This window comes from Heterodontus francisci, chromosome 15 (assembly GCF_036365525.1).
Source record: "Heterodontus francisci isolate sHetFra1 chromosome 15, sHetFra1.hap1, whole genome shotgun sequence".
Classification (NCBI taxonomy): domain Eukaryota; kingdom Metazoa; phylum Chordata; class Chondrichthyes; order Heterodontiformes; family Heterodontidae; genus Heterodontus; species Heterodontus francisci.
In genome coordinates, this window is record NC_090385.1 from 50,872,264 (window position 1) to 50,887,553 (window position 15,290).

The following is a 15,290-nucleotide window of genomic DNA, read 5'->3' on the forward strand; positions in this document are numbered from 1 at the left end:
CAGCAGCAGTTGATGTTTGTCTCGGTGTGCGTCCCTGGAAACAGCCCGTAGAGCACAGACTCCTGTGTTACAGAGCTGCTTGGGATGAACCTCGACAAAAACCACTGCATCTCTTTCCACACCTGCTTTGCGAAGACACATTCCAGGAGGAGGTGGGCGACCGTCTCTTCCCCACCACAGCCACCGCGGGGGCATTGTGCGGAGGAGGCGAGACTTCGGGTGTGCATGAAGGATCTGATGGGGAGGGCCCTTCCTAATGAGCTCTTCATTGACCTCAACATGTAATTAATTGGAGGCGTGCACCCAACCCGTTCCCTCCCTTCCGATCTCCCTTTAAAAACGGCGTCACTTTCTGGAGGTGGCGGGTCCCAGTGCCGACCTCTAAATATTCAAATCGCGCTTGCCTCCGCACCCACATTCATTGGGCTTTAAAAATCCGGTACAATATCTCCTTCTGTGGCTCGGTGTCATATTTTGCTTTATAATGCTCCTGTGAAGCACCTTGGGATGTTTCATTATGTTAAATGGTGCTTTATAAATATACTGTGTTGTTGAAATATAAAGTAGTTGATGCTGAAGTTTAGTTTTGAAGTATGTGTGATGAACAGTATGTTGTGATCATTGTAGGCAGTGAATCCATTGTGCTAATAGCATAACAATGGTCAGTATAAGGGCTCTTCATCATATATCCTTACATTACAGATATGATGTGCGTACTTCCTGATTTTTGGTTAAAAATGAATGGGAATTTTTTTCCCTCAAGTTTGGAAGGAAAGCAGTTTTTAATCAATTCACTACCCTCTAATAATCTGGAAATTTATCAGTGAAAGTTGGTAAAATTTGATTATGAAGTGCTTAAATGTAAAACATTAGTGAGGAGTTTAGATTGTACAGCGTGTATCACCAATTGAAGCAACATATTTAGTGCTTTCTGCCTGTTCCAGGTTTGCTTTAAGCTTCTGTAGCTGATAATTCTTTGCTTGAGAAGCAGGTCGGTGGGGGGAGTGGTGGGGGGGGGGGCGGTGGGGGGCTGGCTATTCAGCTTGTCTAATAGGAAAGGCATGGCTTCACAAAGTCTGCAGATCTCACACAGCTTGGCCGCAGCCTGGGTCGTTGTAAAAACATGTTATATCTCCCAGCAAAACCTCGAGAAGGAAGGCACATTACAAGCGGGAAGGAAGGGGGACTGAGTTATGACAATGGGCTGATGTGAGTTTAGTAAAACAGAGAGTTCCTGCTCACTTCCTCTGTTCCCGAATCTACAGATTTGAAGGGAAGTTGCCGTTTAGTCTTTTTTTTTGTGAGTGAGCTAATGGGATCTTTTAGATTGCTATTGTACAATGGTGTGTTAACCACGTTTCTTACATGCTGGTGGCTTGGGTGTTATGCTGTGGAGCCTTTATACAGAGAAGATGGAGTATATATCGAATACCTTAACCATTTCTCGCAATATGGGAGGTAGGACTGACATAATGTGAGAGTCTAAAAGAGTGCTGCATTCTGAATTTTATTTTTAACATAAAAATACTAAATTTATCATGTGGTTAAATCTCTATCAGTCATGTTAAGATGACAGTCTCCACTTTATAGCATAATGTTTAATGGCAGTATTTAAATCCAGTGCATGTAACAGTCTTAATGCTTTCATGCTGTAATCTGTGCGTTGCCTAATTCTGGTTTCAGTTTGTAATAACGGCTCTTGGGGCATACCACAGGATGCACTGATAATTAAGACTGGATTGTGAATCTGAGGTATCCCTTTCCTACTCAAGTGCATCTTTTCCAATCAATTTGTGTAGTTATAAGAAATCAGGAAGAATCTATGAATTGGACTCTATCTGCTTGGTACCAATGTGAAGATCCTTTTGTAAACTCCCTTTCTTAGGGGGAAGAGGAATCCTGTGTTTTTCATTCCTCTTAGAATTTTATTCTGCTGTTTGATTCCATTCACAGTGGATGAGGCAAATTTTGACTTTGTCAATAGTGTAAAATGGGTGGTAGTGAATCGACAGCCCAGTTTACATCTCTCCCCATTTTTATTTTTATGAACTTCAATGGGAGATGTAAAATAGTCTGCCGATTCACTATCACCCATTAACACTATCGCACAAAGTCAAAATTACTTCCAATGTGGCCACATAGTCACTTATAATTGACAATAATACAACTTGGAATTACCTTGAATATGGTTATACTAATTAAAAGGTTTTCCAAATTAAATCCAGGATAATGAATGGATGGCCATGAATAGATAACATACACTGTAATCTAATCGTGATGTGATGATGGGGGGGTGTGTCAAGTGATATTGTAAACTTGTGACAGCAGAATGCAAGATGTGATTCAATTACAGAAATCACTGCTATCAGCTCCTTGCTGGGTCAATTATTTCATATTTTGATGATCAATTTAATTTTAAAAAATTAAAATTATCATCAATTTTGTCCAAGGCTGCGCTTTGTTCTGGGTTTGTAAGGTAAACTGATCATTGGAGAGCAACACAGCAGAATGTTTATGGAAGGACATTAAAGTTGCTACTGCTGTGGTCCTATAGGGAACTGCACTACTCAGTGATAATGCACACTTTGGACTCAGAACATCCATGGTTTGATCTCTTACTGGCACTGAGCTTAGCTAATGTGGCTTTGATGTTGCTAGGTGAGTTTGGGGTCTTGCTCCTCATTAGTTTCCAGTAACCCACACTCTAAAATCTGCATATGTTGAGGTCAGGTGAGAACAGGATCAGGCTTGGCCATGATGCTGTTGAATACTCTACCGACACTCATAGTCTGGACTTCTGTAAAAGAATAGTCACTTAGGCAAAGTATTGGAGAGTGGCTGTCACTGTGGAACCTTATCTCAGCACATGTTAGCATTTCCAAATGAAGAATAACATGGGCAAAGAGTAAGTCTGATATTGGCTTCTTCCCATTAATTTTCTCCCGTACCCTCCTCCTCTTGTGAATGTGTTGCCTCCTTGTTGGTTATGGCTCCATATGCAGCAGGTCCAGGTCACTGTGGGCACCATCATCAAGCTCAATTGGCGCTCACCTGATATCGACACACATGCTGTTCCCACAGCAGTCACTAAGTAGCAAGCAGGAACAATGTTCCATTCCCTATTCAGGCGTGTAAAGGCCAGTTGTAGCATATTAACTGCTGCCTGAGATCATCTAACTTGTCACAGACCAGAGATAAAATCTGGGGCCTTACTACCTGCATAGTTGAGCCTTCACAACAGAGACATCAGGGGAGGCCTTTGTTGACTGTAAGGTGTTTTAGGAAGTCCTGAGCTTGTGAAAAATGTGACAGAAATTCAAGTCCTTTTCTTTTCTTTAGTTCATAGGGCATTAATGATTTTATGAGGAAGAACTTGAGGTATTGAGAACGTGTTAGTGGATCTGCATTATTACAAGCTTTGTATTAATTTGTAAAGAAATTCTATCAAGATGTCAGCCGGAGTAACAGATTGTTTGAGAACTTTATACAGTAGAGTTCTGTAAGAGTGGGAGTGGTGGATATGAAACAGCAGATGGCTATGTGTTAGCTAGAGAATAACATATTGCTTGAAATGTTCAGGGTGTGGTGTAGCTATCCTGATGGCTCAGTGGGTAAATGCACCCCTGATGTGATTAGAAGCCATGCAGACCAGAAGGTTCTGGATTCAGTCAGCAGTCTAATACCAGCCAGGACATCAGTCAGGATGCTCCAACTGGGAATGGGAAAAAAAATACAAGCCATGGTTCGCACCCTTTGATCATTGTTCAATAATGCCTTCTGGAAAATGAATGTGTGTCTTTGTCAGTTAAAACAGGATTGGGCGTGGCTGTGATGCTTCCTATGATCAAATAGTCTTCCAACGCTCAATTAACTAGGACCATACATGAAAAACAGCCATGGAGACAAGGTACTGGAGGTATGCCAGCATCCTGGAATCATGCTTCAGCATGTATTAGCTCAGGAGAGAAGAAGCAAAAATTGAAAAACTAAAAGAAATGGTGGTGAAGCATAAACTATAACAAATGGCCTAGTGTTAGTTTTTGAGAAGACAACATATGCTATATATATATATATATATATATTTCATATCCGCGTTTATTACTTTGTGAATAACAGATCATCAGTAGAGATTTATAAACAGTCAGGAGTGTTACATATGAAGTAACGGAGTTTTTTTTTACAGAGGATACAGGTGACTAGATTTTAATGGCAAGACAGCAACATATTGGGGAACTCTCTCATGTTTTATACCATGAGAGTTTGTATGTTATTCGCTGAGGTATGTTACATGTCTGGACTAAATGCCTGCCCGATAGATAGGGCAATATTTTATGCTCTCCTCTGAGGCGAATTTGGAAGCAGGGAGGGCATTTAATCGGGCGGGATGGTGGCAGGCGGGAACCCCACCACTTTCCTGCCTCGACCCCTATTAAGTCATGGCAGGAAGGCCCGTGGACAGCCTTACCCCCCCCCCCTCCCGCTGCCAATTGAGGCCCTTACGAAGCAATTGATGTCCAATTAAGGGCCTCTTCCCGTTACACTGGTATTAACCCATGGGGAGCACAATATGCAAACCGCTGCGGGTTGCTTGTGGTCTCCCAGGGTGGGGTGGGGGGGGGGGAGTGGGGGTTTGTTGTTCACTTGTTCAAAGGCACTCAGTACCTGATTGAAGGACCCAGCATTGGGAAAGTGGACCTGCTGAGAGCCACCGCCCTGCCTTTGCTGCCAATCTCCCCCTTATATCCCTTCCCTTCCGACCCACACCCCACGGAACCCCTCCCACCATCACTTACCTCTGGCCTGGGTCACTCTGCGATTCTGGGCCTCTGGTGGGTGCCGTTTCTGCAGCAGACACCACCTCCTTAGTGGTGTTGCCAAGCAAAAGATTTGCAGGCCTCTGATTGGCAGGCAGCTCTTGATGGGTGAAACTTCCTGCCCCTGGAGTCCTGATCCCACGAAAGGCCTGCCAGTGGTCTTTCAGGTGCCTGCTTGGCTCTTGATATGGTTGGCCTTCCCAAAGGAGGCAACGCGGGTCTCTCACCGACTCTCCAGTCACTGACCAAGACCCCGTCGCCTCCATAAAATTCCCCCCACACTGTGTCATACATACTGTGGGAGCTTGTGGGGAGGGACTGTTGTTTTAGTGCAGTGTGTGTCATGGTGGACATTGCCATTCAACTTACAGTTGTAAATTGTGCTGAGATATGATTAGATTGCATGAATTGATTTGGATCAGCTTTAGGGGGTATTCCCTTACATATTATGGAATTGGTCTTCCCTGGTTTCAGCTTGTATTTTATTATTGTGTTTAATATATTTATGTCTGAAAATTACAGCACCATCACTCCACATCAAATCATTTAAAATGCATTTTTGTAAAATCAGAGGAGCTGTAACCCAGCTGTTCCCACCTTTCAGATCCCAGACTCCCCGAGAAATGGACAACCAGTTGGTGCAGAAGTGGGGCAGCATTTGGAATAAACACTCCTGACATTATACATTTAGACTTGGCCTAAATCCCTATTTGCTGTTAGGCAATTAAAAAAAAAGAAAAAAAATTGATTAAAACTTTCTTCTCCCTGATTCCTGGTTAAAAACATTCAATACCTTAATTGACAGTAGAACCTACAATTCAGTAAAATGCAATAAAAGTATTTAAAGAATGTAAATCTTCTGAAAGGCGCATGCCACCAGGCTTCCAGTAAATAAATCCTGTGCTTTTAACACTTGCAACTCTCTCAAGTTTCATATTTTTTCTTCCAATATGAATGAAGGAATGTTTGGTGCAGCTACAGTTTACATTACAAACCTGGGTCCTGCCGCACTTTCAATGTAATTACTTAATTTCACATCATACTCTTAATTTCAGGGTTGTGGATTTTACCCTCCATTTTCATATTTTAAGCTGCATTCAGCTCTTGCTGGATTTCTAGACAGGTGTGTATAAAATTATGTAGAAAGTTGGAACCCTGAAAATAGGTCTGCTTATTTTAAACTGCTGCCTGAGATCACCTCACTCGTGATAACTATCTGAGGAGCTAATCCCGGTTTAGTTTAAAAACGTAGGCAAAAGCAACAGTAGAATAGAAAGCTGACTATTGAGATCTCATAAAATAGGACTTTAGCGACTGTGATTCCACCTTTCCAGATTACCATCGCTGCCATCTTCCATTTACAGCAGCTCTCTTCAAGTACAGTATCTTTGGCCTTCTTATCTCGAGAGACAATGGAGGTGGTCAGTGGTTTGTGAAGCAGCGCCTGGAGTGGCTGTAAAGGCCAATTCTAGAGTGACAGGCTCTTCCACACGTGCTGCAGAGAAATTTGTTTGTCGGGGCTGTTGCACAGTTGGCTCTCCCCTTGCGCCTCTGTCTTTTTTCCTGCCAACTACTAAGTCTCTTCGACTCGCCACATTTTAGCCCCGCCTTTATGGCTGTCCGCCAGCTCTGGCGAACGCTGGCAACTGACTCCCACGACTTGTGATCAATGTCACAGGATTTCATGTCGCGCTTGCAGACGTCTTTAAAGCGGAGACATGGATGGCCGGTGGGTCTGATACCAGTGGTGAGCTCGCTGTACAATGTGTCTTTGGGGATCCTGCCATTTTCCATGCGGCTCACATGGCCAAGCCATCTCAAGCGCCGCTGACTCAGTAGTGTGTACAAGCTGGGGATGTTGGCCGCCTCGAGGACTTCTGTGTTGGAGATACGGTCCTGCCATCTGATGCCAAGTATTCTCTGGAGGCAGCGAAGATGGAATAAATTGAGACGTCGCTCTTGGCTGACATACGTTGTCCAGGCCTCGCTGCCGTAGAGCAAGGTACTGAGGACACAGGCCTGATACACTCGGACTTTTGTGTTCCGTGTCAGTGCGCCATTTTCCCACACTCTCTTGGCCAGTCTGGACATAGCAGTGGAAGCCTTTCCCATGTGCTTGTTGATTTCTGCATCTAGAGACAGGTTAATGGTGATAGTTGAGCCTAGGTAGGTGAACGCTTGAACCACTTCCAGAGCGTGGTCACCAATATTGATGGATGGAGCATTTCTGACGTCCTGCCCCATGATGTTCGTTTTCTTGAGGCTGATGGTTAGGCCAAATTCATTGCAGACAGACGCAAACCTGTCGATGAGACTCTGCAGGCACCCTTCAGTGTGAGATGTTAAAGCAGCATCGTCAGCAAAGAGGAGTTCCCTGATGAGGACTTTCCGTACTTTGGACTTCGCTCTTAGACGGGCAAGGTTGAACAACCTGCCCCCTGATCTTGTGTGGAGGAAAATTCCTTCTTCAGAGGACTTGAACGCATGTGAAAGCAGCAGGAAGAAGAAAATCCCAAAAAGTGTGGGTGCGAGAACACAGCCCTGTTTCACGCCACTCAGGACAGTGCCTGGGCTATACTCACCATTCCTAGAAACCTGTTCCCAGATATTAATCACTATCTGCGTAAAGGAGCACTTTCTGGTGTAGGAATCCTAAACTTACTCTTCATATTCCTGAAACTGTCTTGTCCTGTTGCCCTGTAACATCTGAAAGATCTCTTAAAATACTGTATTATCTTGTTCAAACTGTTCAAATTCTGGGAAGGCAGACTATGTGGCACAGAAAGGGTTGGAATTCTCTGGGATCACAATCACATTTATTCCTGTCAGACAGATTGAAGTCATCAGGGTCAATTTTAACTCCAGTGACATAAATGGAATAGTAGCAGCCGCAAATGGCGGCAAGTAGCTTACCCAACAATTTACACTGGCACTCCAGTCACTGCCATCGTGGATAGGGGCATGAAATGGGCAGACAGAGATCCCACCTGTTTCAGGCAGAAGGCAACTTGCAATATGCACATCGAGTTGCAATTTTGAGGCATAAATAGTGGCTGAGCAGCCTAACCAGTGGTCCTTAAAACACCAGGAAATGTTCTATTTGTGGGTGGAGCCAGGAGAAGCAGGAGTAGACCTCTTGTATAACAAGAATCTCCGGACAGCTGCTAGCCTATCTAAGGCTCCCACCTCCTAGAATTGCTTCCCTGTCTCAGGCTTCAGCTGTTGGCCTGTTCAGTTTGGGAGTAAGCCAATTCCCCACCCTCCCAGAACTGGTGAGCTGCAGCGGGGGATACATAGCTCAACGTCAGTATGTAAATGAGATCCAGGATGGATGGCAGGTGACGAAGGGTCTCCACTGGAAACGTTAACCAATATGATGTTCCCCATGAGAAAAGAGCCTGCCAACACCCATTATATAAGTTCACTAATAAAGAATGACCATTTTCAATGAGATGCCTTAGGGCTGCTGATACCCTTGGGATTTTACTCAAGTCAGAGTTGGTCACTTCAGAAAAGAAGCGGCGATAATTGGAATTTTAAAATGTTTTACTGTGTTTAAAGTAGCTTATAAGGTGATCTGTTTTACATCCCAATTGAGGTAGCAAAGGTGAGCCTGGAAACTCTCAGAACTGTCAAAGGAATTTTTAAAAAACTTGCACTTTTCTAAAATATCTGTGGTTGCATTTTTTCACTTCTGATAAATATCTTCTTTGAACAACCTTTGAAGCCTTGTACCAAATTCATTTCTCTTGCTTAGAGTCCAAAAGCAAAATACAAAGTGAAAGCTTGAATTGTTTGGCTGCCATTGCCAGTGTACAATGAAGAAATGGAATTTTCGCTCTTGTGCCAAAACTGGAGTCAGTTTTACATTCTGGTCCTGTAAAAATGGTAGCCATATAAAACCAGCTATAAACAATCTAAAGTTGCTTAAGAAATCTTGGGCCTCCCCTACCCCAATCTTCCATCCCCCTCCTCCGACCATGACTCTCCTCCCACATTCCCTCCTAATCACTTACAGGTACCTTCATGTTTGCTGTCACTATGGCTGAGTTTAGGAATTCATTATGCAAAGAGCCACATCCTGCTGCTTTGATGCAGTACATCAGTATCCCAGCATGCCCTGTTACTCCGGATACATTATGCCTCATTAATAGAACATTGTCATGGCAGATGCAGTTTCCATGGTGAAGAACAGTACTTTGAGGAACTGTCATGGTTCAACTACCATGTTCCCCCACTGTGCAGAAATATTTTGAATCCCACTGGGCCTGCTCCAGTGTGATCTTTCCAAAGTATTTTTAGCAGCTGAAGAATTACAGAGGAACTAATGACACAAAGGCTGCTTGGTGAGCTCAATTGAGCATGGAAGGACTTTGTAATGTACTGCGAATGCCATTGCACGAAACGTGATTGATGGCTGGTTAAGATAACAACAGTGCTCCTTTTACCATTATACAAATGACATGTCAATGACTGTGAAGTTAACATATGCAGGAAACATCTTCTTAAAGTAGGACTTAGCTTATCTTTCCCCTAATTAATTTGAGGTAAATAGTGAGGATGTGAGCCACCGAAACCAGTTACCCATACTGAGCTGCTAAACAGATTTCAGTCAGTAAAAGATCTCACTCAATGTGATACAACTACAACTGTGGGATCACAGTCAGGAGAGAACTGGCTGGATAAAACCACTGCAAGTTTTAGCACAAATAAGAAGATTTCCTCTGTTCTCTATGCCACCTCATCACTTCCAGCTTAATACTTTGGAAAATGACAGGGATATACAAAGCAGCTCACAAGAAATGTTCTGTTGTATTCTCCTGGACTCATGTTGGTTACCTAGTGTAACTCCAGCAGAAAATTGAGGCTGATATGTCTGATTGTTTGTAATAATTTTGTTTGCCTCATCACTAGATTATAACAAAATCTATGAAGAGTAGATTCAGTGAGTCTGCCCTCAGGGAGCTTAGGTTGCCCAATTGCCAATTGACATAGTGTTGCTGTCATCCTATCTCCGATCTTCTCCCTTTGAGCAATAAACAGTGCTGGGACAATAGTATTGCTGGATTTATTTTGTCAAGCACCTTGGGACATTTTATTATGTTAAAGGCACTATATAAATGCAAGTTGTTGTCGATGCTGCTTTTTAATGCAGTACTGCTCCAATGTTGGTTAGATTACTTGAACAAAATAAAATTACCTGAGGGGTTCTGTCAAATTTCAAAAATTCCAGCCCTTCCAATTATATTTGAAAGAATCATAGGGGATGTGAAATTATTGTAAAATGTATAATCCAGTAACCGTTTCTGTTTGATGTGAACAGTTGTATATCTCAAGGGGAATTGCATTTAATTATTTTCATACTATTCCTAAATGTTATGAGGGAAGGCCTGAGTCTTTCCCTCAGGGAAATATTGTGCATGGATTCACAGTCCCTCCCTTAGGCCTGACCAATATTTCTCTGAACTACTATTGGGAAGTTCAGTGTGCTTTAGTGCTGCAGAGAAATATCTGCATTGCCTCTCAGTCCCTCACTCAGGGAGACATCTGCAATGAATGTTGTCTCTCAGTCCTTCTCTTAGGCAGATAACTGCAGGGACTGGCATCTCTCAGTCCCTCCCTTAGTGTGTTATATATATATGGAGAGAGAGAGAGAGTTGCCTGCCTTATGGAGATATCTGTTGGCCAGCTGCATTTTGTTCAGAATGCCCTTGCTCCCCAATTCAATAACATAATCAGTGTTGATCCTGAGATTACTGAAGCAGACTTTCATAATGTCACTGGGTAATTCTATACAAATAATCTGCCACTACAGCCCTGATCAGATGGTTTAAAGCATAATCTACAGATAAATGGATGATTGTGTGGGCGTATGGAAAATTTGTGCTTATGTGGATGTGTATGGATAATTTCTTCTTGGCCAGGTGCGTATGAGCAATCTCTGCTTGTGTGAGTTTGTGCTGTCTGGATGTGCATCGACAATCAACACTTGTATGGATATGTATGAAACATAGGAACAGGAGTAGGCTATTCATGCCCTTGAGCCTCCTCTGCCATTCAAATAGATCGTGGCTGGTCTGCACCTGAACTCCATATGCCTGCCTTTACTCTACATCCCTTGATACCCTCATCCAACAAAAGTCTATCTGTCTTGAAAATTCCAATTGTCTTAGCATGCAGTCTTTTGAGGAAGCGAGTTCCAGATTTCTAATACCCATTGTGTGGTAAAATGCCTCCTGATATTGCCCCTGAATGACCAACATGTTATTTTAAGATTATGTCTCCTATTCCCACATCAGAGGAAATAGCTTCCCCATATCTACTCCATTAAATTCTTTCAACATTTTAGACACAAATGATAGATTTGCCCTTAATCTTCTAAACTCAAGGGAATACAAGCTATGTTTATGCAACCTGTCATCATAATTTAATCCTCTAAGCCTTGGTATAATTCTGTATGGACAGTCATTGCTTGTGTGGATATATATGAATAAGCTGTATGTATGTTGATGTAGATGAACAATTTGGACTAATTGTTTACAGTGGCACAGAAGATACATTTGGGCAGCACCTGACCGTTATGTTGTTAAAGAGTTGGAGGTTCTGTTGCAGGAGGTGCACTAAAGGAGGTTGGTCTTATTTGAAGCTGAAGTTAACCTCCATCCATTCTGCTGGCTTTTTACTGGACATCTCCCTTCAAGAGTCAGCAGAATGATAGGAGGCTGCCAGCCAAGTCAATACAGTCACTCAAATCCTTGATAGCTGGTTGCAAATGAAGAATTTTGCGAGTGTCAGAAGAAAAGTGAAATATTGTCCTTCAGCATGCACTTACAGGGTTCAACAACCACAGTAAAAATGTTAGTTGGGAATGGCCTCATCCTTTGACACTTATGCTCTCTTTGTGCCTTAGCTACAAGGCACACTTTTCTTGAAGCTGCTGGTCACAGCCAAAGAACGGTGCTTAGTCCTGTATTTTCTGACTTTCATAAACTCCCCCTCTTCATATGAATTACAGTCTATGAAGCATTTTGGGATGTCAGAAATGACGGTGTCACCCTCCAAATGGAAATTAATTAGAATATCTGCAGTGGTTTCAGTAGCTGTCTGTATTCTGGCATGCTATGTAAATATAAGATCCATCTTTGTTCTTTACTTTGTTGCTAATTGGTACAGAGTGGGAATATTGACCTCTACCAGCAAGTGGGTTGAGCATTACCTTAATGGAACAGTTTCTAGATGTTAGCATCTAGTGGGATAAATGCAGAGTTTGATGAGAGTTCAGGGACGCTGATAACTTGCCTATTAGATTGAACAGATTTGTTGCATTAGCGCTATTTGACTATTTAACATATTTGTTCAGCATTGCAATGAGGGTTTGGGCCTGGAGGCTCCAGGAATTAAACATCAATTTCCAAGATATTGTAGCAAACAACCCAGGAGAAAAATCATAAAGGCATTAAAAAGTGTGTTTCCTTTTCTTTGAAAAGTTTCATTTATTAGTTATGAAGTTATTAGAGATGGGGAAAACAGACTTGGAAATATATCACTGTTGCTTCACTGTCACTAGGTCCTGGAACTCCCTCCCTAACAACACTGTGGGTGTACCTACAGCACATAGGCTGCAGTGGTTGAGGAAGGCGGCTCCCCACCACCTTCTCAAGGGCTATTAGGGATGGACAATAAATGCTAGCCTGGCCAGCGACGCCCACATCCTGTGAAAGAATAAAAAATGACTGATTGTTATGATCTGGAATGTACTGACTGGTAGTGGAAGCAGATTCAATAATAACTTTAAAAAGGGAATTGGATAAAGACTGGAAGGGGAAAAATCTGCAGGGCTATGGGGAAAGAGCAGGGGAGTGGCACTAATTGGATAGCTCTTTCAAAGAGCCAACACAGCCATGTTAGGCTGAATGCCCTTCTTCTTTGCTGTATTAATCATTGATTGACAGCCAAGAATTATCCAATCCAGTAATGAAAAGTTTGTTTCCCTTCCAGTCAGCATGGGAAGGCAGAATGCCATAAGAATGGAGGTGTTGGACAACCAATGACGGGAGGATGGGGGCAGGGCAGTTGGAGATGGGATCACATGCAATGAAACCTCCAGTAATACATCCAATCAGAGTTGGCAACCCGAACTGCAGCATGAGTATTCAAAGTTTGTCACTTGCAAGTTGATTGGAGCAGAACGACTTGCAGCCCAGTCACTGCAATGGAATTGATATTCATTTTCAGACTAAAATTGTACACTCCATGTAATGCACTAAACACTGCCAGCAGAATTTCTTTTTCATGGCTTGGTACTTTGTCCTGTGCTGCTGCTGCCACAATTATTTTTGAATGCTTTTGCACACAAATTCCTTCTCTGATCAGCCCACTATCTGACAGTTGCTCTGCTCTTCTCAGCTGCTGTGTGTCCCCTCAGCACTCTTGGGTGTATCAATTGTTGGATGTGCCTCACACTGTCTGTGTTTACCCATCCATGCTCTAACCCCTCTCAATGTTGTTAATTTGTCCCCTCCCTCCCCCCCCCCATCAGTGCAATCAACAGGTCAATTAATTATCAACTACAAGCACACTGATCTCTGAACTCTATCAGCAATAGCTCATTGCTAACCTACCATGGTATAACCACTGTATATTTCAGAATTTGAGAAATAAAATGTTCTAAATGCTGTTTTATAGTACAAGCGTTTTGGGAATTCTGCAAACCTGAATAATGCTTTTCATTGATTGATTTGAAACATGTACTGATTTGGGCTTTTACCTTGTAAGCTGAAATTTCTCTTGACAATTGGATGGTCTGAGAATATCAACGATGCCAGTAAAAATTAGATTTATTCCCCTGCTTGTTACAAATGAGGAATATCAGTGGTGGGAAATGGAATAATAGACTTTTCTACTTTTGACATCAAGCACTCCCAGGTCAAGTGCAGCATGTACACTGTCTAAAATGTGTGCCTCGGCCTCAGAAGAGCATCACCAACAGCAGCAATTTGATGTATCCATTCCCAATCTCATGACCTGTCCAAGTGATATCATCCATTTAGGATCAATCCTTTGTGTTGTGACCAGTTTAGTACTGCCAACTCATGCTCACTGGGAATTGGGCTTAAACTTAGACGATCTCAAGTTCATTAACAGATGACACTTATACACAAATACCCCTATAGTCTTCATAGAAGTCCTTTATTTCTGTTATAAATACTGGAATAACCTTGCTTCCCGAGAATTCTTTTGCTTTTTCTCAATTTCTAGCATGCGAATGTAATAAGATTTGCAAAGCTGGAACTTATAGGTACTCTGGATTTCAAAGAAATCTCAGTGGCAGGTTCTTACCAAGTGTGCAAGAGATGAAAGGTCTTTCAATGAGCCACCTGCACTCTGGAACTCTGTCACCAAAACCCTCCGTCTTGCTACCTTTCTACCTGCATTCAAAAGCCTCCTCAAAACTCACCTCTATATATTTTTCCTAACTTTCCACTACTTCCAACTTGCTGCTCTCCGATCCTGTTGTAAAGTATATTGAGATGTCTTCTGACAAGAAAGGTGCTGTAATAATTATTAAGACCAGGTGAGGAAGGGGGTCTCAGGCTCCCCCTTGCCCCTTCTCTGGTTTGACCGTAACAGGGTTTATCTGTTAAAACACAGTGATTTTAGCTTACCACCTCAGTGAGCCCTTGCTCACTGAACTCTAATTGCAATTGCAAATGAACCAATCAGTTTTCTTGAGTTTAAACAAGAATAAATAAATAGATTTAAATAAATAAATAAACTAGATTTAAGTCAGGAGGTTTGAAGGGGACTTGAGGAGAAATTGTTTCACCCAGAGGATGGTTGGAATCTGGAACACACTGCCTGCAGAGGTGGTAGAGGCAGAAACCCTCACAATATTTAAGAAGTATTTAGATGAGCACTTAAAACGCCATGGCAGACATGGCTATGGGCCAAGGGCTGGAAAATGGGATTAGAATGGATCTGTGCTTGATGGCCGGCATGGGCACGATGGGCCAAAGGGCCTGTTTCTGTGCTGTATAACTCTATGACTCTATAAGAAAGATGTAAGTTTATTAGCCTTATCACTCTAACCCGGTTAAAATTACTAAAATATGTGCCACTTCCATTCTCACATGCATACGAGAGGCGCACACACACAAATAGATACAGTGGGGAAGAAAGTGTTGGGGGGGGGGGTTCAAGTAGAGTTTGCATTAAATGGAATACAGATGGGGTTCTTAATGGCCTTGATATAATGTCCTCAATTGAAGTTAAGGTCTTGGAGTCCTCGCTGGGGCCAAGTACACAATTCCAGGCTTGCTTCTCTGGTACCAGAAGGCCAAAGAGAGGTTTTGTCTGTAAGTCTTGAAGCATAGTGGTTTTCCTGGGACTTTGCTGGAGAGAGAGACAGAGAGAGATGTCTTCCTCTTGAGATTCAGAATTGCAGTCTGTTTCCTTTCTGTGAGGCACAATTCAAAA

At 42.6% G+C, this 15,290-nt stretch overlaps 1 protein-coding gene across 3 annotated transcripts in view; it reads left to right on the forward strand.

The window, feature by feature from the left end:
• The window catches only part of nhsl2 (NHS-like 2), a 367,839-nt gene that overhangs the window by 253,971 nt on the left and 98,578 nt on the right, over positions 1–15,290 (forward strand). The window contains exon 1 of one of the 3 annotated variants that reach the window (XM_068047528.1): positions 1,252–1,458. The exons of the other annotated variants lie outside the window; for them this stretch is intronic. Within the exon in view, the coding sequence (XP_067903629.1) occupies positions 1,386–1,458 (73 nt within the window). The 5' untranslated portion in view covers positions 1,252–1,385. Of the gene's footprint in view, positions 1–1,251; positions 1,459–15,290 lie in introns of those variants that run through there. 3 annotated transcript variants of the gene reach the window in all.